At 38.1% G+C, this 27,733-nt stretch overlaps 1 protein-coding gene across 2 annotated transcripts in view; it reads right to left on the bottom strand.

Annotated features, from left to right (window-relative positions):
• TBC1D5 (TBC1 domain family member 5) overlaps nt 1-27,733 on the bottom strand; it is a 320,822-nt gene that overhangs the window by 35,830 nt on the left and 257,259 nt on the right. For both annotated transcript variants that reach the window (XM_054193612.1, XM_054193613.1), the window contains exons 17-19: nt 26,630-26,715; nt 21,631-21,884; nt 10,617-10,780 (exon numbers count right to left, since the gene is read on the bottom strand). In XM_054193612.1, coding sequence (XP_054049587.1) covers nt 10,617-10,780; nt 21,631-21,884; nt 26,630-26,715 — 504 coding nt within the window. The remainder of the gene's footprint in view (nt 1-10,616; nt 10,781-21,630; nt 21,885-26,629; nt 26,716-27,733) is intronic.

Genomic DNA, 27,733 nt, shown 5'->3' with positions numbered 1-27,733 from the left:
CTTATATTAATTTACCCAGTCACATTTTCAATTCTTTCAGTATTCCCAATAAGAGCACTAAGGAAACATCCCCTGAGCTCTTGGCAAACTGGCAGGGTAAATTAGAAAACAATTCTGATGAGGTATTGAAACATTTAGAGGAAAATAATGGGAAAAATAAGATTGATGTAGGGAAATCCTGAAGCCAGGGACTTGCTAAGGCTCTTACCAGTACTTAAGTCCCTATTCATAAAATATACACATAGAGTACACCTTTTGGATACTGGTGGCACTTTGCATGTCAAATAAGATTCAGACGCATGGCATAAATTGCCTTCACATTTAATTTTATGCAAATTTCCCTGGAGTAAAAAGCAGTGGTTACTGCTTCCATTTTGTGAGAATTCATTTGGTTTTCATTTTTTAATTTATCAATTAAATACAAAATTTAACCTTTTAATCTTGAACCCCTGACAGCTGAATGTTGGTTGACACCCCCATAATTTTTTTATGATCTATGCCAGCCACAGAATAGTCTACAGCATATGGTGACATTTAAACCGTAAACGACTGGTTTTGAACAATGAATTACAGACGGTGGAATTTAAAACAAAATTTTGACTTATTTAATTTACCAATTTGACTTATCTATTATTAATGGTGTCACTCATGGGCTCTCATCAAGACCAAGACCTCACTCTGCTGGGTGCCGTACAAATATAAAGAAAAAACCCGCTTCTCTAAAGGACTTAACAGTGTAAGCCAAGAGAAAACAGATGGCTGCAGACACACATATGGGGAGGACATGGAAACAATATGGCTATATTAGTCAGTCTTATAGACATGGCTTCAGCATGTTAGCAACCAAACTGTTGTCAGTGGATAGGTGGAATTTTTAGGAGAGTTTTCATAAGGCATTTGCTTTGCAGATGTTCGGAGAAAGTTTCTTCTACGTGGAAGGGGCTATGAAAAGGTTAGATGCAAGTTCACCAAGCATATCAGAGTCAGGGATGGAATATATATTGTCACTTTCACATTGAGAATTTTGGTACTTGTGCAATGTTTGTACAAATTGGAATTATTTCAGATATGAATATATTACCCTGGGAGGACACAAAGAAGTTCAGATACTGCCTTCGGGTATTAATTCCTGCAGAAGCAGAGGTTAGGTACTGATTTCCTGTGCTGAACCATTACCTACCAATATTTCTGTGTCCCTGTGCTAGCTGAAGTATCCCCATGCTTAATATACTTCCAAATACACCTTACTCATGTTTTGCGTTCTTCACATCTTCACAACCGCCAGGTTTTTTTTATTATTTTGAGTATACTTTCATCAATGTTAAACATTTTAAGCATAGTATTTTCAGATAAATCCCACAAACATATATTTCGTTCCTTTGGACTGCATGCACAGTGCACTTGAGCCATGTTTTTATTTTACACCACTTTAACTCAGACTGCTACTACAATCCCAGGACGGTACGAGGTAGCTTAAGTAGGAACGTCTTTCTTTCCTTTTTTTTCTTTTAAACTCTCTCTTAATTTCACTGTGTAGTGCTACTAGTCATAGTTGCTCAGAGTAGCAAATAGGGCTTCATACTTGCTGACAGTTACGTACTTATTTCAGTGCTTTCCTAGATCAGACCCCTTAGAGCACAAACAGGTTCTCTGTCAGATTAATAAAGGAAACGGTGGTGTAGTTATCCACCTTAAAGAAGATAAGGGGAGTACAAAACCTACGGAAGCATACTTTTCTTTTCCTCTCTCTTCTCCTCTGCCTTATCATTACTTTGTCCTGTTGCTTTCCAACACAGAAATTTTGCTCTCTGGTAGTACTGTATGTCTCAAAATACATCAGGGGACATCAGAGGGAGCACAAATGAGTTAGGTAAAAAATACTCCTAGAAGTCTAGGTTCAAAATGCGGTGCTGTCAAAATCATAACATTTCAGGACACAATGCATCCTCTTCTGCCCGGAGAAGTACATTCAGAAGAATAATTGCCTATTTTAAAACCTGAAAGAGAACTGCCACTGCGTAATCCTAGTGAACATATGCCCGTGACAACCCTCTGAAAGGGGTGGGGGAATAGGACTGAGAAAAATAAGAAAACAAAATGAAGGATAAAAGAAAGGTCAACAAAATATTCATTGTGATTCCTAGGAGCCAAGCTAAATCAGGTTATGTACCAACACTGCAAAAAAAAATATTACTAAATTATTCGTTTTGGAGGGCTCTGATTGAAAACAAGTATCAAAAACAAGAAAGGAATTTTATAATACAGATAAAAATGTTCAACTAGAATGAGACCAAGACAAATTTTCCAGTAAATTAAAATGGTAGAAGGCATTCACCTGCAAAGTCACATATTTTGGGGCATCAGTACAATCCTGACCTCCTCTGTGCGCTTTCAGTAACAACACAAAGAGGGATGGCGTCGCACATGCTTTCCCAGGCTATGCACATGTAAACAAAACTAACAGATTATTGGTAAAGGATTAAATTAATAAATAAATTTTTCAGCCTTTGTCTACTTAACCCCCCACCCCCCATAAAGCAGTGAACAAAACCCAACAAAACTGAAAGGGTTGTAACTCTGACTCAGAATAGCCAATGACCCAGGAACGCTTTTGAACATTCACATTTCTAACACGCCAGAGTCAGCTTTGTTCAAGGAGACCCACACTTTTTAAATGCAAGAAAAATTACGTTTTTCTTACTCTTTTAAAATTTGAAGATGGGTGAAATATATATACGTGTGTATTTTAATGCATTCTGTACCTGTAGCTTTTCTGAAATATAAGAAATAAGAATGTGTGGTCAGCTATTGCTCCTCTTCTTCCAAACTGGAGTAACTTTCCGTTCCTCTTCTTTGCCCTCTAGTTTTATGAGGACAGCAAGGTAAAAAATATTTATAATCAATATTTGTTTATAATCTCCACTAAGAAGATTAGTGACTTTGAGGCAAAATATCTTTTTCATTGTGTTGATGTATAGCTATCTATTTATTTGATTTATTGTCTCTTTAAACAAGGCTAAAAATATTTACATACAGTGACATTTAGAAGAAAGTGAAAGATGGAGCCTCAGAGGATCTCCCTAGCCTGCTGACAGATCCATTTCATTTCAATTAAAATCCTGAAAATAGCTGAAACTCTGGCTCACAGCTTCTAAACACCGTGTCCTGCTGTTGAATTTCCATCTTAAACAGTTCAAAGTCAATTTGCCAATGTCACGCTGTTGGAATCTGCTTAGTTTGCCACGTCCCACCTTGCCTGGAGACGTTAGTGGCAAAGGACCACAGGCTTGGACGTTTTCCAAAGCAGCTCCCACTGTCGAACCTATTACTGGAAGAGCTTCCAGGTGCACCAGTCTCACTGACGCAGAGCTAGAAACCAGCAACTGTGCTACTGGAGCAAGAGCAGGACTTGTTTTCACTTAACTTGTGTGTATTTTCCTCTTAAAAATACCCCACTCCTATGATCAGATAATCTTTCCTTATCAGGAAGATGAAGAAGGATAAACACGAATATTGGAGAAAGCTCTTGCCTAGAGACAAATAAAGTAAGGATGGAAAGAAACCTTTTTTTAAGCAGACACAAGACTGCGGGACTTCTCTAGCTGCTGCCTGCACAAGTCCATCTGCTGGCACTGCCCTACGGGATTGCCAACAGACAGTTTAAAAACAAAACCTACGACAAGCTGCAAAACATTTTGCTTAACCAATTGTGGATGAGTGGGCACTGAACAACTGAGAAAATCAGTAGTATTTCATTTGGTAAGGGAATAGATAAGAACAGAAAAGAGCTGTAGGGTAATAGAAATTATCCCTTTGAACAGAAATGGCGATAAAAGTTTTCTCTCAGTGCTGCTGTTGACATTGATGACTTAATCGCATTGGAATATTTTTCATAAATGATAAAACTGAGATATTAATTTAGATGGTATGACTTTGAGTATTTTGGAAATAGCTATAAATAAACACATATGTAAATGAGAATCCCATTTCCTCCATTATGTTTCAGTATCAGATCTGACGGGCTTTCTGCCTCTCTGGTACACACATTGCCGGCCTTTAAGACTGCATGAGCCCACTACGGCAAAGTAAGAGAAACGTGAGCAGGGAAAAAAACCCCACCATTTCATGATTTTAGAGCTCTCTGAAACAATGCGGTAAGTGTTCTTGGATGCATATGAATATGGAATGTTTCATATGCAGATATTATGCAATGAATAAAGTTCATGCTCCATGCTTCACTATTATATTACTAAAGCATTTGGTTGAATGTTATTGAAATAGTTGATTAGGTGCGATGTACTTATGTAATTATGTGTCTTAATTTTGCTGCCTGAATAAGCTTTTTAATATACACACAGTTCAACATATATAGAGTCCTTTATGAAGGACTTTCAAAGTATACCCTTTGTTAAACTCACACTCAGTTAAATTATACCCTCTGTTAAACTGACACTCAGTTAAATTTTTTTAAGCATCCGTTGCCAAAGTTTCACTAACCCCTTCTCCGTTCAGACTGGATGTATTTGACCTTTGATATGATTCCTAGCATGACTGAGAATGCAGACCAGAGCAGCATCTTATTATTTAGGGTTTTCAGAATCTTTGATTACATTGTTCAGAGATTAAGAAGGGTAAAACTTAAGTATAGTGATTATGAAGAGACTGTAAATATACACCATTTATACTACACTGTTAAAAGAACAGAAACACAAGTTTTGTTGTTTTTATAGGGAATGATTTGATTTAACCAAACACAGACAAAAATAAGAATCAAGCTATTAAACACAAACCTACAATTTATTTCAGTGGGAAAAAAACCTCCCAAACACAGAAACCCTTTCCGTTCAAAAAAAAAAACCCAACTAAAACAATAGCCTGATTTAGAGAGACTTTTCTCATTCACATGCATGTTTTGTTGAGAGTTCACTACAGGTCCCTCAGCTCTTCACAGAAATGGACAGTAATTTTGTGGTGTTATCTTAAAAGAGTGGGATGAAGGGATGAGATTTCGACTGAAAAGGAAAAAAGGGCAGCTCAAACCACCAACATCGATCCTCAGATGTATCTTCCCTTGCCACTGGGATGCTGAAATATTAACTTCATGATTAACGTATGGGAAGAGGATGCACAGCGCAAGTCCTGAGCCTGCTGCTGCTAACAGGATTGCTGTGGAGTGAAGGATCACACTTCTTGTCTCCTAAGTCACTTTGATCCTTTCGCAAACTTCATTGCTGAGAGTCTCATTCGTTCACGATTTTGGTATTTTTTAAAGTCTCCCTGATAGTTTTAAAGGGCTGCCCAATAATTTTAAAAGTTTTTACTGCCTTCTTTCAAATATACCATTGTAATTTGCTTCTGCGCAGAAGTTACTGGCAAGTATAATTCAGCTGCATGTATCTGAATCTCTTGTACCAGAGAAAGACAACAGTTTACACTGACATTTTTAAAATCTTCCAAATGGCCCCACAGAACTCTTCTGTATACATGTTTATTGCTCATAATATGACAGAAAAAGCACTGCAGAGCCACTTGGGGTTTTATTCATCTTTTTTTCTAAGCAATTAACTTCCTGTTTTTATCACAGTACAGTTTCTTTTCCGTGAAATGAATCACTCCAAAAAAGATAAAGAGCATTAGGATTCAAAGCTGCCACTCATGCATACAGCTGTCGTTTTACTAAATTATATGAAACTTGCAAGTATTTCTAATAAAAAACTGTAAAAGGCAGCTTATTTTTCCTTGCACTGTTTTCAGCTCTCTCATTTGAGTTACAGCATGTTGTGGGAGCCTGAGAAAGGCAACTGAGAAAAGAATCACACTTCCAAAATATCTCAGAGGTTTTTCTATGAACTCTGTTCATGTGACCTGGCAGTTTAATATTCTTTTCATCTATCCCTAAAATTAGACAAGCACCGAAGTACTAAATAACTTGCATTTTCCAGGTGTCTGATTTGGCCTATCACATCAGAATAAGACAGACAAACGCCCTACAGTATTAACTGCAGTTAAAGGTTAAGGCACTGAAGTTTGTTAAACTTAATGGCACTGAGAACAATGATCACATCTTTAACTTTAGGCCTAACGAATCCGACACACTGATCAGACAATTGGCTGTTGTACACAGACACTAACTTATTCTGGGCATGCTTTACGATGCTTAACTAAAAAAGGACATTTCATCATAGCATTTTTATTTCCAAATGAATGTTTGGCATCGGTAAGTATGGACTGACAAATATTTTGCTTAAAACCTTTTAAAGAGATCCTAAAAATAACAGTCGTGAAAAAGAGATACGGGAATAAAAAAAGGTCTCCAGGATGTGTAACATGCACAAAAGACATGTTCTTCTTCAATGGAATTTTTGCAGGCATGATATTTCTTTGTGCAGTTGTCTAGTCTTAGTTTTATTATCTCTTTGACTTTTGTATACCCCTTCTACTTGAGCAAAACTGTCAAGCTTGTATGCTTAAAATCAGGCTCCTACATCAGTAGAGCAGATGCCTATTTAATTGAAAATAATGGCATTCATTAATTTTCTAACCTGTAGGGGTACTCATATCTAACTTCAAATCAGTCAGCCTAGCTATGTAAATCACAGACAGTAACAGTTGTTTCTACCTGCTTGTGGGGACAATAGCATATGTTGTCAAATTTGATTTAATTAAAAAGTCTGTGCAATCAAAACCAGCATGATGCATGACACTTTTGTTGTGGATTTTTTTGCTAAGAAATGAGGATTCTGATTGACCATGTTTGTAAATTGTTTTAGTAAAGAAAATAAACTGCTCCAGATTTTCCTTAGAAATGTTTCCTTCTTGGGAATTTTTTAACTAACAGATTTTCCAATTGGATAATTTGATTTTTTTAACTTGAAACCTTTTATGGTTTCAAGAAGTTTACTTATTAAAATACACGATTTCTCCAAATAAAAACTTTATTTTCAGTCAAAATAATTTTTTCTCCTATGTTTTTTTTTAGTGCAAGTTTTGAAAATGTTTATATTGTCCGACTCAAAGTTCCCTCTTTGTCACATCTCCACGGCTGAAAGCAATTTACAGAATATTCTGCCAAAAAAATTGACATCAGTCAACCATATTTTCCAGAATCAACATCTAAGCAGCTTTGCCATTTGCCAAAAAGAGGGGTAGACTGTCCCTAGTTACTGGAGATGTAAATGAAACATAATGAGGAATAAAGAGACCACAAATGCACCCAATTTCCCAACTCTGCCGAAAAGGAGAGGGCAGCAGGCAGGCCATGACAGGAAATTTTCCAGGACTTTATTTCAGCAAGACTGACCCAGCCAGAAGATAACAGGCACTGGAGTGTATTATATATTAAAAGTTCCTGTCCCTGTTTATGGGAAGACGGCTCCAGAAATTGCAACCTAAGTTATTCCTGTCAGAAAGCTGCAAACTACATAAAAAGGGAGGGGACCATCTCACTGCTGAGCACAAAACAGACCTTTGAACACATTTGTTGGGCCTCACGTTAACGTACAGCTGAGTGCCACCCAATGGCAACGTGAAAAACATCAGGGTGCCATGGGTGGCCAAAACATGGTCCGATATTGTGCATTCATCCCTGAGGCTGCAGATTCACTTCCTTAACTAAATAAAACAGGGGACATCTGTTTCTGGCAACAGCAGTAAAAACCTCTTTCCATTGATCTCTGCATTTGTGAGGAAAAAAAGACCTAGAAGACTAAATATAACGCAAATGTTACTACCTTAAGAAGTCCTTAATATGAGAAAGGGATACATCCTATTCCTGGAGGCAATGAATCAAGTATCAATTTTGATCACAACTCTCCCTGAGAAAGCCCAACTTGTTGGACGGGCTTCAGGAAAGAAAGAATTCAGGTAAGTGGCATTCCAGTTTATCCTGTCACAGAATCACAGAGTGGATGAAGTTGGAAGGGACCTCTCAAGCTCATCTTGTCCATCTCAAGCCAGATAGCTTTTCAATATCTCCAAGGATGGAGACTCCACAACCTCCTTGGGCAACTTGTGCCAGTGACTTAGTCCCTCTCACAGTGAAAAAGTGTTTCCTGATGTCCAGACAGAAGTTCCTGTGCTTCCATTTGTGCCCATTGCCTCTGTCACTGAGCACCACTGAAAAGAGCCTGTCTCCGTCCTCTTGGCACCCTTCTTTCAGGTATTTATACACATTGGTAAGATTCCCCTGAGCCTTCTCCAGGCTGAATAGTCTCAGCTCTCTCAGCCTTTCCTCATAGGAGAGGTGCCACATTCCTTCATCACCTTTGTGGCCCTTTGGTGGACCCTCTCCAGTACGTCCATGTCTGTCTTGTTCTGGAGAGCCCGGAAATGGACACAGTACGCCAGGTGCAACCTGCAATTATGACATTCCTGTTCATCTCATAATAACGTTACAGTAATGTCCTCTGGTCTGTGAAAATCACTTTTTTTAACTCCATGTTGAAGGATCTGTCTTTATGTACGTGTTCTGCTTCCGCTTTGCTTGGTAAGGGCATTAATTTTAAGTACACAGATGAAGGGGAAATGGATTGCCTTTCATCTGCTACACCAAGAATGACTGATTTTAAAAGCATCTTCTTATAAAGTGGTTGATGCACGGCCACGTTCCAAAAAAGGTAATTTCTCCAGTACTTAACAATATAATCGGTATAACTATTAGAGATAAATGCAAAATTATAGACCACTTCAGTTTTATAAACAAAACAAAGATGCGAACCCATTATGTTTTCAAATCATCTTTTGCCTCCAGAAAACAGCTGTAAATGAAGCAACTATGAGACTGAAGTATTCTGATGCAACTATTTTGGCACCTCAGGATGAACTCTTCAGGGTTTTCTTCTCTACATGGAAAACCAGGTATCATGAAATTTACAGGAAAACAAAACCCAAACATTGTCTTGAGGAACAGAGAACAGATTTAAACAAACCGTTTCCTCTTGGAGCTGCTACAAATTCCTTTTCCCTCTAATAAAGGTCAGTCAAAAATTGAACATAAGGAAATAGATTTTGGTAGCCTAAAACCTTTTCTAGTTGTTTAATCATAAAATGCTAGAATATATCACAGCTCAAAGAATTCCTCTGAAAATTTATGCTCTGCTTAGTTTATCATGATTATCAGTCTACTGAAAATCATCGTAAGGACTATAAATCTGTTTGAATGGTTACATCTTTGTCCAAAATCCTTGAAAAAAACATTAATAAAATACCAGAAATCTGGGAAATTATTTACCTGAAAAACATGTTAATCATTAATGGTTCTAATTGAGTATGAATATTGTAATGGAAAAGTCTTCTATGTCTCCAATAAGAGAACTAAGGAGGAATTATTCTTAAACTCTACGCGTGCAAAACCAACAAGTTCTGGCCTGGAAAATAGTTGCAAATGAAAGGTAGATTTAGACCTTGTTAAACCAGAACAAGACCTTGTTAAAATAGAAAAAGAAAAGTTCAGTATCGGTATATTTATTTTTCTTCAACTCATGAGGACAAGCAGGGAGATATTAAGTTGTTGGTTTTGCTTTAAATTCAATTCAATATGTCTTAAATGGACACAAACCAAAATTATAGGTTCTTGTTGACTAACCACAAAACACAGCTTTTCTTTAGGCAACATTAAAGCATGTGGAACAAGAATTAAACCCTCTCTTTCAGTGAACAAAAACTGAACAAAGTTGCGCATTTCATTAGAACATTTTAAATACCAAACTTAAAATACCATATGACTTAATAAAGATTCTGCTGCTTAAAGACAAAAATGCTGAGATGTTCTGATTAAACTTCTGCATGCTATTTACCTCTGAACACCTGAAGAACGTAATATATAAATACTGCTATTATGATTCCTATTTATGGAAATCAATAGGAAGTTATATGAGCATAGATTTGTGAAAACGGCATGGAGAAAACCCCTATGCCTTCCCCTTAGAAAAAAAATACAACTTTTTCCATCTATTAAGTAGCTGGTTACTAATCAGCAAAAAGACAATGGGAAATGTGTATACGAAATAAAGAAGAATCCTGCTCCATGGCATATGAGGTTAACCAAAGCAGCGTTCCTAAAATATCTTTGATGGGATGAGAATTTCTTTGGAACACACCCATGATAAGAGCCGATTTTCTTGGAAAAAAACAACCTGTTTAAATAATAGTTTCTTGTGGCCAAATGGAAGGTCAGGGCTGTGCAAGAAATAGAACTGTGACTGCAGACTGCAGATGCTACAGACACTGGAGACCTCTGATGTATTAAGGAATTTCAGGGACAACAGATGGACATGTTTGGATCTGCTGAGCATTTGTGCTTCCCACTGAACTGTTTATTAACTTCAGGACTACACCAGAAGTCTAACAAAGCAAATAAATTTACAGCACTTCTTTCCTCTTTCTCAGAGGCAACAGGCGCTTTCACAGTTTCATTTCAGGTAGGATTATGGGATAGAAGCCAAAATGGAGATGTTACTCAACAGAAACAGTTAAAAGAGCTTATTTTTGGTTTTGCCATTAACGTGTGCTTAGGAAAATGTTTCCAAGCACAAGTGCTTAATGAATGGGAGAAATGACTGCCTCTAACAAGTAATGCAGTGTGACATTAACGTAGTTTAAAAAGTTAAAGAACTCACCGATTCTTTTCTGCTCATAGTTTTGCTTTGGGAACGGGAGCGGGAGATTGTACTGAAAAAGGAATCCTTTTTTGATGCAGACAAAGGTGGAGATCCTGTAAATTCACGTCCTCCAGGCAAGCTCTCTATGCTTGGAGATGAACTGATGTTTTTTGAACTTTGGCCTGTAAAGCAAGTATAAAGTAACAAAAGCATTAATCAACAGGCAGTTTCTTTTCCCAGTAAAGACTTCTTTGTCTTAATTGACATTCACTGAGATTCACAGATAGCTCAACACAGAATGAAATGTTGAAGTGTGTCAGCATGCACTGTGAGATTGAAGGACTATTTTGACATACATGGAACATAATTTTTGTATGAGAGGAAAAGACAAAATTTTAGTCTATGTATAGATATATACACAAACACACACTATTTAGTGTGTGTGTGTATATATATGCCAAACAACATATATATATTTATAAATAAATAAATAAATATATATGTAAATACCATCTCAGTATATACACCCTGTTATATCCACAGACTGAGGACCTTCTCTTCCCTGTGTGGCACAATAAGCAAAAGTACCATCTCATAACAAAAAAAAAAATCTGATGTCATCAACATTGCAAAGGAAATCCTTTTTCTCTCAAGAAACAAACTACAAAACTTGGCAAAGAAAGCTAAGAATAGAATGCCAGATTCCAAGAATAGGTTGGGCATTGAATATCTAGAAGACAATATCTAGACTTACAACAGGAAAAAGCAAGTTAAGTTCAGGAAAGAATGTAAGTTCTCATGCTTCAAATTTTAAGGCCATGTCCACCTAACAGGCATTTCAATGAAGTCTACTCAATAGTAACTTATTGTCATTCCATGCAGCTTTTCAAAAGAATCTAGCGTTGTCCACTGCCATAGCGAAGACTTCTGGGTAGATGCCTGAACTGTTTCACCACGACACTGTACGCAGTTAGGTCTTTGATAAGGACCATTTCTTCAAGTTGAGGCCCACAAAGTGTTTTGAAATATTTAACTTAAAATTTTATTCCAGTTAGCTCCAGAAGAAAGAAAAACAATTAATATGTCAGTTTTCATTAACTTTCACTAAGAAAATGTTGCATTAGGACAGATGCTAGTTTTAAAAAACCTTTCTACTACGTGTATGAGGAAGTTAATCCAGAGTGACACAATGCCATTCTAGAATTTTCCATTCTGAGAAAAAGCAAAAGAGCACGTAAAACTAAAGCTCTAGAATTCTTCCCTTTTCTTGTTTTGTCAGCTACTCTGATGAGTCTGTTCATGTTCTCCCTTTTTGCTTCCTTTGTTTTTAGTGTGCTTTTCATGCTGCCACCTATAGCATCAAGAATGACCCTCTGAAATCAAATCATTCAGATGTCACAGGTGCAGCTTCATCTCCTTTGCAAGGTTGTGACTGAATTCAAAACCACCTCCCTCGCAGACGACAGTGGTTCGTCCTTCTTTGCTCTGAGCTGCTCCCGCCTTCTACGCCACAGATATGCCACATATTCTTGCACAGACCTTACGATGTATTTAGTGTTTTGTTATTGTGGATGCACTACCAAATCTGAAAATACAAAACTAAATCCTTTTTCGGAATGGTTAGTCTCCCCTTCATCATGCACCGCGGTCTTCCCCTGTGATACAGGTTTCTAGAGAAATAAAAGAAAACTAAAAGACAAAGCAATGAAAGAAAATAGAGGCAGAAAAGGCTGCAGAAAACACAGAAAGAAACTCAGGCATAGACACAAAAGGAGACCAGCTTTGTTGAGATCAAACACTTTAAACAAAAGGAAACAACTAGGAAAACCTACTCATATGGAAACATCTTAACTTAATTCAGTCATTTAAGATCTAGAATGGTAACTGTCCTCGAAGTGGTGTGGAAGTCAGAGGTGCCATGCTTGGCCACCTGCTGGGTGGAGACAAAGCCCAAGCCAAGTTCTCTGCGGTGTTCAACCTACGCAGCACATATTGCACAGCCACAGCTACATGAAACCAGCAATTCCCATTTGCTTAAGGGCATAAATGTTTAAAATGTCCTCTTAGCCAGAGTTAGCAACAGTCTTGGCAAGAAGTCTGTCAAACGTAAAGAGATTGAACTAGCAAAGAAAAAAACATCACATGTAACAAATCAGACCAAAAAAGACAAAACACAATAAACGATCTGGGTTTAATATTCTCAACATTTTCTGGAAGAAAACTGGGATATAAACTGCTTCCCACCTTCTCCTTCATTCTCTCCTGCCTGATTTTGCTCTTCTCTCCCAGGACACTCCTACATTTTATGTCCTGCTTCTCGTACTCCTGTGGACCTTCCTTTGTTTGCCTCCTCCTCTTCTTCAGACCCCTCCACATTGCCTTTCTGCTTCTGTGACTTCCTTGTTCCAACTTTCCCCTTTACATATTCTTCCCTTCCCACCAACTTCATTCATCTGCATTTTTCTGTTTCTTCCCAGCCCTTCTCTAGTCACTTATCACCCACCACTTTATCTGAACAGCTTCCTTAAAGTGCAGGAGACAGAGGCTGTAAGATCTCACTTAATTGTTGCCTTCACATTTTATAGAGAAATGGAATATGCATTAATTACATGAACATGAACCTCCAATTCTGTAAATAATTCTCGAAATAGAAAAGGAGAAAACACTGCATGGCAAACAGCAGAAATAATTCAGTCACAAGTAAGTTTTAGAAGATTTCTAATTTTAGGATAAAATCATGTCACTTGGCAACACCATTATCCTTACAGTTGCCTTTATGTAAGGAGACTTTTTATGTATTTCATAGTGGCAATTTACAATGGAAGTGTGGTTTTACAGTAGGTAAAACTTAAAAATAGTCTTGGAACAGATGAAATTACATATTTTAGCAAACAAAGCATTTATAAAAGAAATTCACATAGCTAAGCCAGGGCAGCCAATATAAATGCTAAACACAAAAAAATATATTTGACGGACAGAGTAAAGTACAATGAAAAAATATTTTATTATGTAAAAATCAGACTAAATGGTCTCTCTTTCCTATCCTAGTAATAAGAAGGTATCTTCTACATAGGATCAAGATTAAAAAGGCAAACAAAAATGTTAAACAAGGAGCAATGTATGTTTTTCACATACTCCTCCACTGCACGGCCTGCACTTAACCCACTTCACCTGCAAATAAACACATTATGTGGTAAATCTTCATAGAAAACATTGAGAGAGGGACACTTTAAATATATTTGAGGAACCTGTGCACATGAAATAATACAGCTTGGTAAAATGATGCAAAAAACATTTGTAAGGGTTTTTTTGTTCTGTATTCTGTCTTTCAGCTCTAAGGAAAAAAAAGTCCAAAATATAATAGGGAATTGAAAAGACAGAGCAGTCTGTCTTTTGGCCATGGCTTTGCTTACTAAACAGCTACACTTCAAAAGATGGATCACAGTTTTGAGGAATGGAATATGCAACTACTTGTATAGCCAACGAGAGAAGAAATACGTATAGCTGAGATTTTGTGGACAGAACAATACAACTGTCCTAATAGGGAATTTGCTGAGCTATCACCAAGAGCTTTGACTAATCTGGCTAATCTGGTTCTTACGGACTGTAAAACATAACGAAGATGAAAAATAAAAGCAATACAAGATGTAATGAAATTAAGACAGAGATGCAGTAAAATACAAGTGATAAAAATACTATTTCTGTCTGGTTTATACCCAGGTAAGAAGAAAACTTAGGATGCACCTGATCCTTCTGCATGAATAAGCAAATCTGAGAAAATTATCATCAGGAAACACTAAATTTTTCACTCGGTCTCCAACACTGTGAACAGCACTGTGACATGGATTATCTGGGGATGTGATTAAGAAATAAGCAGGACAGAAAGAATAGCACTTATGAATAATTACAATGTGTTGTAAGTCATAAAGCAGAGTTCTTGGATTGTAATAGGCTTTTCCAATTTCCAGAGGAGTCATCAGTTTTACAACTGTAAATAAGAAAGCTGAAAGACAGGCCACACCAATCATACGTTTTCCCTAATGTAGACAAAAAACCACCTATAATTTTTCCAACACAGAATTTCTTCTTCCCAACACAGAAGGTCCTAAACTTAGCAGGACCTGTTGCGATAGGATAAGGGGTATTGTTTTAAACTAAAAGAGGGTAGATTTAGACTAGAGGCAGGGAAGAAATTTTTTACAATGAGGGTGGTGAAACACTGGAACAGGTTTCCCAGAGAGGTGGGAGATGCCCCATCGCTGGAAACATTCAAGGTCAGCTTGGACGGGGCTCTGAGCAACCTGATCTAGTTGAAGATGTCCCTGATCATTGCAGAGGGGTTGGAGTAGATGTCCTTCAGAGGTCCCTTCCGACCCAAACTGTTCTATGATTTTATGACACTAAGTTTAGTGGAGCTGCTGCAAGAACAGTTAACTGAAGTAACCATGGTACTTCGAAGTCTTTCAGATGTATCATGTGTGCACTGACATCCTGGTCACAACAACCGATTTCTGAGGCGTTAACAACCCTCACGTAACTTCGGAAATAACACTGTAGCACCAATGCAGAGATTTCAGGTTCTTGGGAGGATTACACAAAATGACATTTGTACCTTCCCTGTGGTGTGTCTCACTGATTCTGCATTTCTCTTAATTAGCAGCGTGGTACGTTCTCCTCAGTCAACAGCTCAACAAGAAGGTAATTTGAGAGAGTTTCTAATTTTCTAATTCCTCGGAAAGAAAAGCAAAAATACCCCCAACCAACCAGAACTCCTACCCGCCACATACAATCTAAATGTATAAAGTGATGCAATAAACTACAGTTAATAACTAACCAAACTCATCTCCTTCTTCTTTAGCAGCTTAATCGGCAACCTGAGAACATCACTGAATCAAAACTTTCAATTTCCTCTGCTCATTCTATCAATCTCAGATAAATACATTATGCCTCCTTAAAAGAAGATTAGAGAAATCTAATCTCTGACTATCTAAGCATATACCAGAAGGTTCTAAAGCCTATATGAAACAGGCTGAAGAAACCACATGACGGAAATCAAATAAATGCTTATGAGGCACACAGAACAAATAGCTAAGGATCCCCGATGTAAGCAGTAGTCAGAACACATTACTGCGTAGGATGTCTCAAAAATATATATGTGCACACTAAAATGCATTAAATAGTTCACAGTAATGATGCACAGGATTTCATGCACTAAAAACGCATCCCCTTCTGAGGCGAAAAGGAGCAGCGCTACCTCCCTGTGCTGGCTTTGAACTGGCTCACGACTTGCCTGTTGCTAAAGAAGTTGGGGCTGTCCCCAGGGTTACAAATGCTCTGCATCAAAACCGCGTGGAAAACACAGATGTGGCAGTGGGAAAAAGGACTGAACTGCTGGGATTGCTGGCAGGGCAGAGGGTGGAGACATGAAATGTCTTGAAATTTAAATGTAATGCGATCTATAATAGGGAGTTATAATTAAGTAACAGATGATGATGAGAGGGACTTATGGTGAAAGAAAAGCAAACTGCAGGTCTGACTAACTTTCAGTTAAGTTACAGGGGAGATAATCATGAACTTTGCAGGCCTCTACTAAAATACAGGAAAAGTCTGAGAAGAAATGCACAAAAGGCATACAAAAACGATGGCTCACTCCTACAGAGGAAAAGAATAGCCTTCATAGTTATAAGGAGAGCAAGGACAAAGACACCAAGAAGAACAGAAGTAAGGCATGATCTATAATTCAAAACCATTCAGATTTGCTCATCTATTACTCTGTATTTGCCATAGTCAGGATGTAGAGTATTAAAATTTGCAAAAAGAATGATATGAGTTTTATAAAACTTTTAAACTTCAGATAAATTAGCTTCCCTTCTTCTTCTATGCTGAAACCGGAACAAAGGCTTCCAGCATTTTTAAAATTTATTCAAACCATCTCATCACAGAAATCCCTATACTTATTATTTCAGGCCGAGGCAGGTAAGCTTCTCTTCAGACAAGTGCATTGAAGTAGACGTTCAGCTCAAAATCACAGCATCATAGAATGGTTTATGTTGGAAGAGACTCTAAAGATCATCTAGTTCCAACCCCCCTGCCATGGGCAGGGACACCTCCCACTAGACCAGGCTGCTCAAAGCCCCATCCAGCCTGGCCTTGAACACTTCCAAGGATGGGGCAGCCACAACTTCCCTGGGCAACCTGTTCCGGTGTCTCACCACCCTCACAGTAAATACCCGCCTCAAATATAATACAGAAGTAACGCAGCTAAAAGAGACATTGATGGTCGCATCGCCCCACATGACAAAGTGTGAAATGGACTACAGAGTACGAGGCAAATACACATTTTTAACGAAGACGGATGCTGGCGTACAGCGAACGTAACTGAAGGGCCCCACACAGCACACCCAGGGAGTGATGAAGTGAAGCTGCTTTTTTTCTCTCTACACAACAGTGCCACTCGGTGGATGGACAATGGCAGTGAATGGAAGATGCCACACATGGAAAAACCCACGGGGGTGGGTGGCTGCGGAGCCGGTGGGTGATGCTGGTGGCACAGCCGGACCCACGGTGGCCGCCGTACCTGTGAGGGCCGGGGGATGCTGGGCAAGGCCCGGCAGCCCCGCATCGCTGCCTGCGCCCACCTCGCCTGGGGACAAACAACAGCGTTAGGAGGTTTCCCCAACAAATGCAATCCACTCCAGTAAAGAGCTGAGACTTCGGGGTTTTTTTTTCACGTGAAGACCCTGCTCTGAACACGAACGATATTGTGAGAGAGTGGTCTAAGAGCAGGCGAAAACAAATGGGGAGTTTTAATAATCAGTGCATTACATGCCACATTTAGACACGTGCAAAAAAGCAGTGTTTTTAAGAAACTGATTTATATCAAAATCTAAACTGAAAGAATCAAAACCATTTTTTTCTGGCACTTTACACTTACACTGCTGGTTTGGGAGCATCATATTCTTACTGTCAATAAAATGGCAAAATTACTTAAGAACATGCATATTTATATGTTTTTTAAAGAAGAAAAAAGCTCTTTTGTTAGTCATTTAATACTTCAATTTTTATTCAGTTCTACTATCACTAAGGACTTCTTTTTCCTTCTGAAAAAGCATATTCATTTTCTAGACACAGTTCATAAATAATTCTAAATATGGAGATCATTTCTTTAGGGCATATTCAGTGACTGCGGAAATTCTGTTCGTGTTACAACAAATACCACAGAAGTATCAACTCATAAAAACAAACAGTAGTCTGGAAACTCTTTAAATAGCTGATCAGAGTTTTGGCAGAACTTCATCTTCAAACTGGTCCTCTAACGTGTCCTTGTGATAGAGCGGCATTCAAATCAAAAGCCTTTTGGGGCTCAGCGTGAAAGAACCTAGAAGAAAAACTGTACCTGGGACTATCAGGTAAAAAGTGAAAGAGAAATGCTTTTTTTCTGGCAACACACTGCCATTTCATAATTAAAGAGTATCCAGTTTCTGAACACTCAAAAATCTAGTGGAACACAAAGGGCAACAATTCTGCTTCTTCCAGATTTTTCATTACCAATATTTTTCTCTTTCAAGACAATGCACACAACTGACAATCCAATGAACTCAAGATTTGAATTTAACTTTTGTGCCAATGAATTCCTTCATTGTGTAGGATCAAGAGAATATTTTAATCCCTTTTCTATTAGCAGGCTACCTTGCATAAGTAATCAGTAATGATACCCAATCTTCTGTGCTGAGGACAGGCTGAATGGGATTAATATATCATTAGGAGGAACTGAATTTCCAATTAGGTGTCTGGATACTTTGTTCAACTGTGATTTGTGATATTGAAGACTCATCTGGAATTACAGGCTTGCAATTAATGTGGTGGGTGTTTGGGTTTTTTTGTTTTCTTTCTGTTTTTCTTTTTTTTTTTTTAGTATTAGTTCACTGTTTTTCCATTTACGTTATCTAAATTATATGAATTTTTTCTTAAAGAAATTCCGCAAGCACCAAAACTTCGGAGTGAGAAATAATTACTATCGATTACGCAAACTGACCGTGCCTCTTCTAGCGCACAGCACAAGCTACCCCTGGAGGTGGCAGCGCGAATGGCACCTGTCACTGCTGCTGGTTTGTGAGCGGTAACTGCCATACGATTATTTTGCCAGTCCTGCAAGATATTTTGTTACCAAGGACTTCTTCACACTTAATAAAAAAGTAGAACGGGCAATTAGTTTAATCTCTTCAAATTTATAACCTTCTATATTTAAATTACCAGCGCTACTTGAGCATTCAAAACCTGAAAGGACTAATAAGATATGAGGAAAACGGATTACTTCCTTTACTGATTTATGCCTGTCAGATTTACAGCCCTTTGGTCTGTTATACCGTCCAACCTCAGTTGGACATCTGTGAGCATTAGATCTACTGGAAGTGCAAATGTCTGTCCATTTAAATCCCAAATCTGTGCCTCTGCCTACCTCAGCTAAATAACCAAGCTCCAGGAGGTTGAGGGAAGCTGCAAAGACAGTGAAGAACAGGAACAGAAGACAATTAATGACGGCTAGTCAGTAACTTGTGAGTCTTATAGTTACAGACCACACCAAGTAGCTTTTAGATACTCAAAGGCTAGAGCAGAATCCAGAGTTTGAGGGAAAAAAAGAAAAAAAAAAAAAAGCAGTGCAGAAGGTAAAAAGGCACTTAAAGTTCATCACAAATAGGAGTGGAATGAGAGCTTCTTGGGGTGTGAATGTGTCCTAAATCCTAATGCCTGGAGTAGACGTACCGCAGCTTCTCAGGGGTGCGGGAAGTGCCCTCATTCACTGGAGATGCCGTACAGCACTTTCTTGAGTGCTGTCCTTCTGCACAGAAGTTGAGAATTTATTCTCGCTTTTCAGGCACGATGGAAATGGTGCGGCATTGTTTACAAAGGTATCTGCATCATGCTTCAAAAGGGTCTTTTTAGCCTGTCTCCGCCACAGTGTCATTGCAAATAGGGCATTTTTTTTGGTAAGCTAATCCTGCATTTAAACGTACTTCAGGGAGAATTCACTGGGCAGCCTCTAAGAGACTTTATATTTCCATTGCTATTTGGGCTTCTCTTTAAAAATATAAATTAGAGCACTTGCACATATAGTTAGCTGCCATCATTCACAACTTCTATCCAACTACAGGCAATATACTGATAACTGTACAGGTCTGGAACAACAACCATGGCACTAACAGGTAAAACAAAACTCACTGTCACCTCAACCAATTAAAAAAAAGTGTAGTGACATTTTGTTGCCTTTAAATTACTTTTGCAAGTGTTATATCAAAAATGCATAGATGGAATAGGGTGAGAGGAAGGTGCAGGTACTGGAGCATTGCAGTACGTTTTATTTCCTCTTACCATGAAAATTCTTTGTGCCCTACATCATTAATTTGCTTCATTTCTTAACTACTTTACCAAATCTCCATATTCCTGTTGACACAGAAACACATGCACAGTTTGTACATGCCAACGACTAAACACAACTACAATTTGTTATTCTGATTCTTGTATGGAAAGTGTCAGGACTTCTGGATGATGCAATATTTTAGTTGTCACACACAAGTGTAAACAGGGTCATCCTTGACCAGCTAGATCAAGATTAAGCTACAATCGATTCCACCTATAGAAGTTGCTTCAAATTGTACACTTTTTTCGTCTTAAGCAAGGAAAGAAAATAACCACCCAAGGACCACTTTTCAACCCAAAAGGTAAAAAAAAGAATAATGTGATAAGGGAATGATGGAAAACTCTTTTAAAAAAGCAAACAAAAGAGCCTGTCCAAAATGGTGGAAATTATTTTGTTCCACACCTAGTTTTACTTCTGTTGTAAAGAACGGAATTCATTTGCATCAAGGATTCACTGTATTTCAGTTTTACGTTTGCAGTGTCAGAGGCTGTAAAACCCTTGCTCTGGAGCAATTTCTGAGATTATTCTACAATTCCGAGAGAAGCTGCATATCTGGATTTTGCCAAGCAGCTGCAGTGGCCCTCACAGAAGTGCCTGCATCTCTCTGCTTCAAGAGAACACTTGTACCTTTCCATTCTGCTCCCTCAGTGTTTGCTGGGGATGCGATGCATCGTGAAAGGACTAACTTGGGACCGTATGGGTGCCACAGGAAAGGACAACAACTTCAGCTACAAAGTGTTATTTCCCTTCTCTTACACCTTCATAGCTGGTGAAAAATATGATGCAATCCTACATAATGGTTCAGGGCAACCAGCACCAGTTATAACCAATACTTAGGATGAGTTGCTAGAAGCAGCAGATGCTGTAGCATCCTGTGTGCTCCTTGCAAAGAACATACTGCTGTAGGCTGGCTGCAGATGAAAAGCAGTAACGCACCTTGAGCCTGGCAGAGTATAGGAAACAACCACCGAAGCTGAGCCCTGACTTTGTTGTTTGAATAAACTGTCCTTGAGAAACATAAAAACAAGGCTCAAGAAAACGAAGTGGTGTTTACTAAACAGAGAAAGTGCAGAGGGCCACCACAAATTATTAAAAGGCAAATACGTGTCATTGTCAGGTAATTTCTCAAATAAGCTCCACGCATTCTAAAGGGAATAAGATTTCATTTATTAAGAATTACTCTGTAATTCTTAATTGATCTAACTTCCTTCGCCTGTATTTAGGTAATATTGTTATGCATGGGATTTCTGCCAACAGACTGAAAACAACTACATGAAATCAGTCTTATAGTTAAAAATACAGAGACAAAAATTAATTGGCTAATGTTTACGGTAATGATGTAGTTTGCTTGTATGTCTGATGTAATTTCTGGTTAATACTTTTATAAAGGGTCAAAAATTCCTATAGTATTTGTACATTCTTAAGACAATGTCTAATTCTGTATTATATTGCAAACCTGCTGCATAGATGCCCGGCTTAACAAAATTCTGTTTTTTCTGTGTCCTCCGAATATGTACCCACGGATATAAAATCAATGAAAGGACTTTCTTCTGTCGTGAAGGCGTAGGACAAAGCTTCCCTCTGTCGCCCCGCCGCCCCACGTTTCACCTTTACCTTTGCCCAGCTGAACTGGCATGCTTTCCGACTTCATCATCCTCTGCTGCTGCGCCTGCTGGTGGTGCTGGTGGTGCTGGGGGGTTTCCACTGCGCTTCTGATGGGCATTGCAGGGGGGGGAAAGCTGCTCCCGCCGGCAGGAGCGCCCACAGCCCCGCCTGAAGCCATAGCCGGAGCAATGAGCTTGCGGCCAAAATTCAGTAAGCTGTTGGAGACTTTGTTGATGTTCAGCGGGGCAGCCTTAGCGCTGGCGCTGAAAAAAGAAGAGGAGAAATCATCACATCCTTGCCAACGGGTTGGGCAGACATAGCAATGCATGCGTCGTTCTCCGAAAAGGGGGGAAAATTTTTTTTTCCAAGATTTGAACATTACAGAGGGGGCGTTTTACTACAGTTGCACTGGAATATACACGGGAACCGCAGGGACTGCATGTGGCGCGAGTTTTTCCCAACCAGTAGAGGATAATTTTTTTTGGCCCTTTCTTCCTGAAAAATGCAGCCTAACCCCAAACAAAGCAAGTTTGTACCAATTTTCTTAATTTGCCTTTTGAAAAGCAAAAAATAAAACGTGGCAAGAGGCAGTCCAGCCCTAAAGCATTGAAAACTTCATAAAACTGACTTTTTGCACTTCTGTGTCAAAGACTTCTTTAGTATTTACTTCTGCTAGATTAAATTCTCTGAAATGTTTAAAATAGCTCAAACCCAAACATTTCTTTTAACAGGCAAAACTAACACTAAACTGTATTTTTAGGTTGGCAGAGCTAAATGTCTCTTTACTTCACCTTCTGCCCAGCCCAGCCATTTCGAGCCAAGTGTTTTTCAAAAGTGATTTTGGCTGAAAAATGGCTTCAGGATATAACACATACACTGTATCATGATCCTGATCATTGTTACTTTTTATTTTAAACTACAGTGGTTATTTAATTCACTTCAGTTATATGCAACATTAAGAATGAGGAAACTGTCGAACCATTTAATCCGTCTAAAATAAAGAGGCAAAGAAGCTTCTAATTCCCAGTAGAAGTGTTCACATAACCCAAGGATCAGCAAAGCCATTCCTATTTGTTCATGCGACATTCTCCTGTTTTATATAATTAATGCTTGAAATAGCCTTCACAGAAATATATCACAATCACAGGGACCTTTCCGCTCCTGAGGTTTTATTTTACTGATCCGCACTTCAGTGATATAAATAGCTGTCTTTAAAAAGTTTGAAGAAATACATGCAATTAAAAACAATACAATCATTGTACTGGGGAAAAAATAGTTTTGCAATGTTTTGGGGAAATTTAACTAAAAATAAATTACAAATTAATTCATATGGGTGACTTGTAACTTGCGCCAGCACCTGGAAAAGTAATTTTGATTTTGCTTTTCACATCCTTTCCCTATTTATCTCCAGATACGTTTTTTTAGAATACACAATATAAACACACGCACTTATATAGAACATATCCAGAAAATAACAACAGCTGAGTTGTTTAGACTCAGAATAGATAGTTAAAATGAGAGAAAGCAGAAGAAAGCATGTGAGCCTGCACACTCACGAGATATAGCCCCAAGCTGCATGGGGCCCTCCTGCTATATACTGGTGATGAAGAAAGAAAGCACGTAGCATTTTTTAGGAGGAACATCAGCGCAGAGACTGGGACGAAGTGCTGCTTCCCAGTTTATGGAAGCTGGAAAGGAATGACTGCTGAATAACGATTACAGGGTGTTTCTGTGCTTCCCCATTTTATTGATTGCTGCTGATATTGCAAAAGGTCTTTGTGTAGCCACCTGAGAACGACTGACAAAGTCACTACAAAGCGAGCATCTTCAGAACTATAAAACACTCTTGCAGGAGTCCCAAATGGTTTCAAAAGCAAACTGAAGAGGTCCTAATGATTTTACAGACGAGGACACGTTAAATGTTTATCACTACTAGATTTTACTCAGCTACTACCTAGCAGATTCAGTTATTAATCAGTTCCCCAAGGTATTGCAGAGACACTTAAGGAAAAAAAAGGGATTTTTTCTGTTCCATCACATATATGTGGCATCAGAAGAGTAAGCACAGGGTCTTTTGCTTAATGTTTTCTCCATTCCAGGAAGAAAACAAAGATTTTAGCACTGAAGGTGGAAGAAGAAATGCCAAATGCTGGCTTAGCAGATATCAATCGGTTATCAACAGTTTGCAATGGATCTAATTACATCACTGATATTTGGGTCGTACCAGTAATAACTTGGTTGAGATTAAGAATCCAAACTCTAGTATATTGGGCATGTTTTTCCCCTCAGTCTACTGAAACTAATCACCAAGACTGGGGTGGTATGTATCACTCACTTACCTGAAACATCACCTTAGAAAGAAGATAATGGGTTGCACACTGAGTCCTACGTTTGTCTTGTTGCTAGGTCTAGAGCCTTGACAATCAGTAAAAAAACACCCTTGACTTTGCAGCACAAAAAATGATATTCACTGGAAGTACATCTTTTTCTCTGACAGGCTACCCAAGCAACAAAGCCACTGGACACTTTGGGCTAACCACTGCATCATTGGAATCGTGACGGTCCAGGGATGCAGGAGACAAAGCTTACACAGCGGCTTGAGCATTTGCGTCCATCAGCTTGTTTCTTCTTTTTTCAGCTATATTTTGCTTAATAAGAAAAAGTTTTCCTTCTAGACTGTTTAATTTGCTGCTTTGACATATATGTAAACCAGGAGAAGTTTATTTGCATTTCTCAGATGGTTGGAAAGAGACTTTTTGAGAAAAATCACTTTACAGGAACAACGAAGACCAAAAGTATTCTCTAAGCCATTATGTCCAAAATATAATGTTAAAAAATGCTTTCAACAACAATGTGCAATAATGTTTTATAATTATTTTAAAACTAGAAAGGATACTTATCGCAGCTCCTAATACCTACGCGTGATTTGGCTCTGCTATGGCACTGCTAATGATCAGCTCAGAACACATACATATACATGTACATGAAAAATAAATAATGATGCTATCTAAATTTCTTGTAAAGAGGTGGTCTTAATGAAAGCATTCTGAAGTAAAATTTATTATGCAATTTCTCTGAATCACAGCTTCAGAAAATGAACAATAGCGAAGTGCTAGATCTCTGGAGGAGGTACCTTAAAACTGAGCTGAAGTTCAGGAAAATAAGAACAATGCATCTTCTTACCATTTAAATGTCTGATATATTAATGAAAAGGATGATTGCAGCCATTAAACAGTGATCAATGTCTACATTTTAGCCATCTAAATGTACCAGACATGCACAACAATTACAAGAAAAATGCTGATTGATTATGTTGTAGAGTTATCAACAGATGGATTTAAAAGTAAGGCATCAGTTTAAAAATACGAGTATCAAGGAGACGTGAATTCCATCTATGAAGCAAACAATTTTGTTTCATCACAATAAGCATCATTGACCTTGACTGTGAATGGTATATTTTTAAACTAGCAGTAGGAAGATGATTCAATCTCTGCAGTTTTCTGCTAAGATGAAAATGTTTTGTTTTAAGCAAGCGTTATTCAAAGGCATTTCTGTCTTCAGTAAGTAGCCATTATGAGAGATGAAAGACAAATACATGAATGTGATGGATTAAAAAGTTTTATATGTGATAAAATCAGCAATATATATTAGAGATTTGCCAAGATATTTTAAATATATCACTGAGCCTGTGGAATTAAAGATGAAAAAGACCTGGTAGCTGTTCTAATCCATCTCTCTGCTCACTGCAGAAACATTTCCTAATGTTACATCTTCCAGTTCTCTCTTTAGTGCAATCTTAAGCAGATTTAGCACATTTGACCTACTCTAAATGTTCCTATGTTGAGATAAATTTATCCTAGTTATTCCTCTATCCGAACTATTCTAAACTATTTCTCCTCTCCTTTGGTGTGTATCCTGTATATATGTGTGCAATGAATTTATATTCCCACGTAGATTTAATGGACGTTTGTTTCCTTAGAATTTAGGTTTCCAACAGGTGTCATTCTTTTTGGGCTTTATGATCTATTTATTTTTTTAAAAATCATGGAAATGTTTATTTTGGAATTTTCAAGTTTAGGCAACTCTTGAGACCATTTTTCAAAAGACTAAATAAGTAAAAACATTAAGAAAATGTAATGGAACGCTGTAATTTTTTACACCCTTCCCTAACTTAAAAGCCTTCTTTTTTTTTTAAAAAAAAAAAGCTTTTGCAGTCACTCTACTCAGCTTTAATTTCTGCTCCTTTCTCCATTTTAAGAACTTTTGAATCCACTCCATTTTAATTTTAGCTAGCTTTTACTGTAACTGATTTAAACAGAATTTGCAGGGGGGCAAAGCCAGCAAGTTCCTATAAATCAGCAGGCACAATATATGGCTGAGGCCAGGTGCAGTCCAAGGAACTGCCTGTGACAGTATAAATTGAAGCAAAGCATCACGTCTAGAGCTGGTTTGCCCCACAGCCACCAGCAGCCACCACCCACCAGCGATGCGCACCCACGTTGTGGCCACCCAGTCGGGTGTCCACCAGATAAAATGGCCTTGACAAGGAATTTAAGCAGTACCAATACAAACCGCTTCTAAAACAAGGGAGGAACGTTGCAAAAAAGTTTAGTAAAAATTACTTCAAACTGGATTTACGCGAATTTAACTTACACAGCTTCTGGTAAGTGGATACTCCAGATTGCGATTAGATGCATTACGGGAAGTAGTTCAGCTACAGAACTCACACTGGCAACGTTTTACCCCCTGCTTTTAGTATACGCGTCATTGCATATGAACGTCCTTAGCCTTCAATAAATGCCAGCGAGCTGACTGCAAGGCTATCTGTAAAACTTTCATTTTTCGTGGAATAATAGGCAAGGTAAAGATTCAAAACAAATGTCATGAAAGAAACACACGTGCTTTTAATACTGCTTATTTAATTCCTGTTTGGGATAAAAGTGACGTCTGAAACATTTTGTTTATGTAAGGTCTTAGTTCATTGAACATACGTTCAGAAAGAGCTTACCGGGTTTTGTTCATCAAGTCTGCTCCACGTGCTTTGTAATAATCTAAATTTTGTTGGAACTGATGAGTCACTGGTCTTGGATTTCTCTAAAAAAAAAAAAAAAAAAAAAAAAAAAAAAAAAATACCTTATTGGAATTTTCTGAGATATTTAAAGCAGAGACAAGAAGTATGCTCATTAAGGAAGATTAGAAATTTAAAGAATAATTTCTTTTCCCAGGATCTTGATTTCTCAAAGCAGTAATGCTAGCTAAATAAAATCGAAGTCTTAAAAAACTTAAAATAATCCCAAGCGTTGCCAGGAAGTCCACTCCATGCTCACAGAAATTAGTGTTCTTCCACACAGCAACGGGGCTGTTGGCTGCAGTTGTAACGTTTCTAACTAAATCCATAATTCCTGGAAAAGTTCAGACACCGATATGATTCCTTCCTCTAGCTCACGTACAGAATTTTACCACCTCCAAGCTAAAGTGATATGTTTTTAAGGAAAATGGTAATAGTAAGGAGAACTATAGCTAACATTTTGAACTGAATGCATCACTAGCAGCGTCTCGGTGGAGCGAAGAATTAAATTTAGGCAGACAACCTGAACATTGCCACTAGATGGCACACGGAGCCTTTTTTCCTCTCCAAATTTCACCCTACTCAAAACGGAGGCGAATAAAGAACTGTTCCCCTACAATAAAATGTATATAATTAATATTGAAACCAGAAGCCACTTGTTAGCCTCCACCTCTGCCGCAGTGAATCTATTTCACTGGAGCACGCTGCCTTCAGTAGTTCTGAAATCTTCCTTTTTGGATCTAATAATCCACTGAACACTGATTAAGTGTAGACCACAGTATATGCATAAAGTACCTTGATCGAACGATGCATCCCGAAGGACATTATTTGGACGGGAAAGTAAATATTTATAAGTAAAAGAATTTGCATCCAGATGAAATCAAAATAACAGAGGTACACAGAGGCCCCTTTCTATATTTTTATATATAGATATATATAAAAATTAGAAGAGAAATGGCTTAAAGTAATTAATTTCTAGTGTAAGAGAAAACAGATCTAAATACTTTCCAAGTGTTTGCTTTAAAGGTTTGTTCATTCATAGGC

Source organism: Rissa tridactyla, chromosome 2 (genome assembly GCF_028500815.1).
Source record: "Rissa tridactyla isolate bRisTri1 chromosome 2, bRisTri1.patW.cur.20221130, whole genome shotgun sequence".
Classification (NCBI taxonomy): domain Eukaryota; kingdom Metazoa; phylum Chordata; class Aves; order Charadriiformes; family Laridae; genus Rissa; species Rissa tridactyla.
Note: the sequence above shows the minus strand (reverse complement) of the source record. Positions and strands in the feature narration are given on the sequence as shown.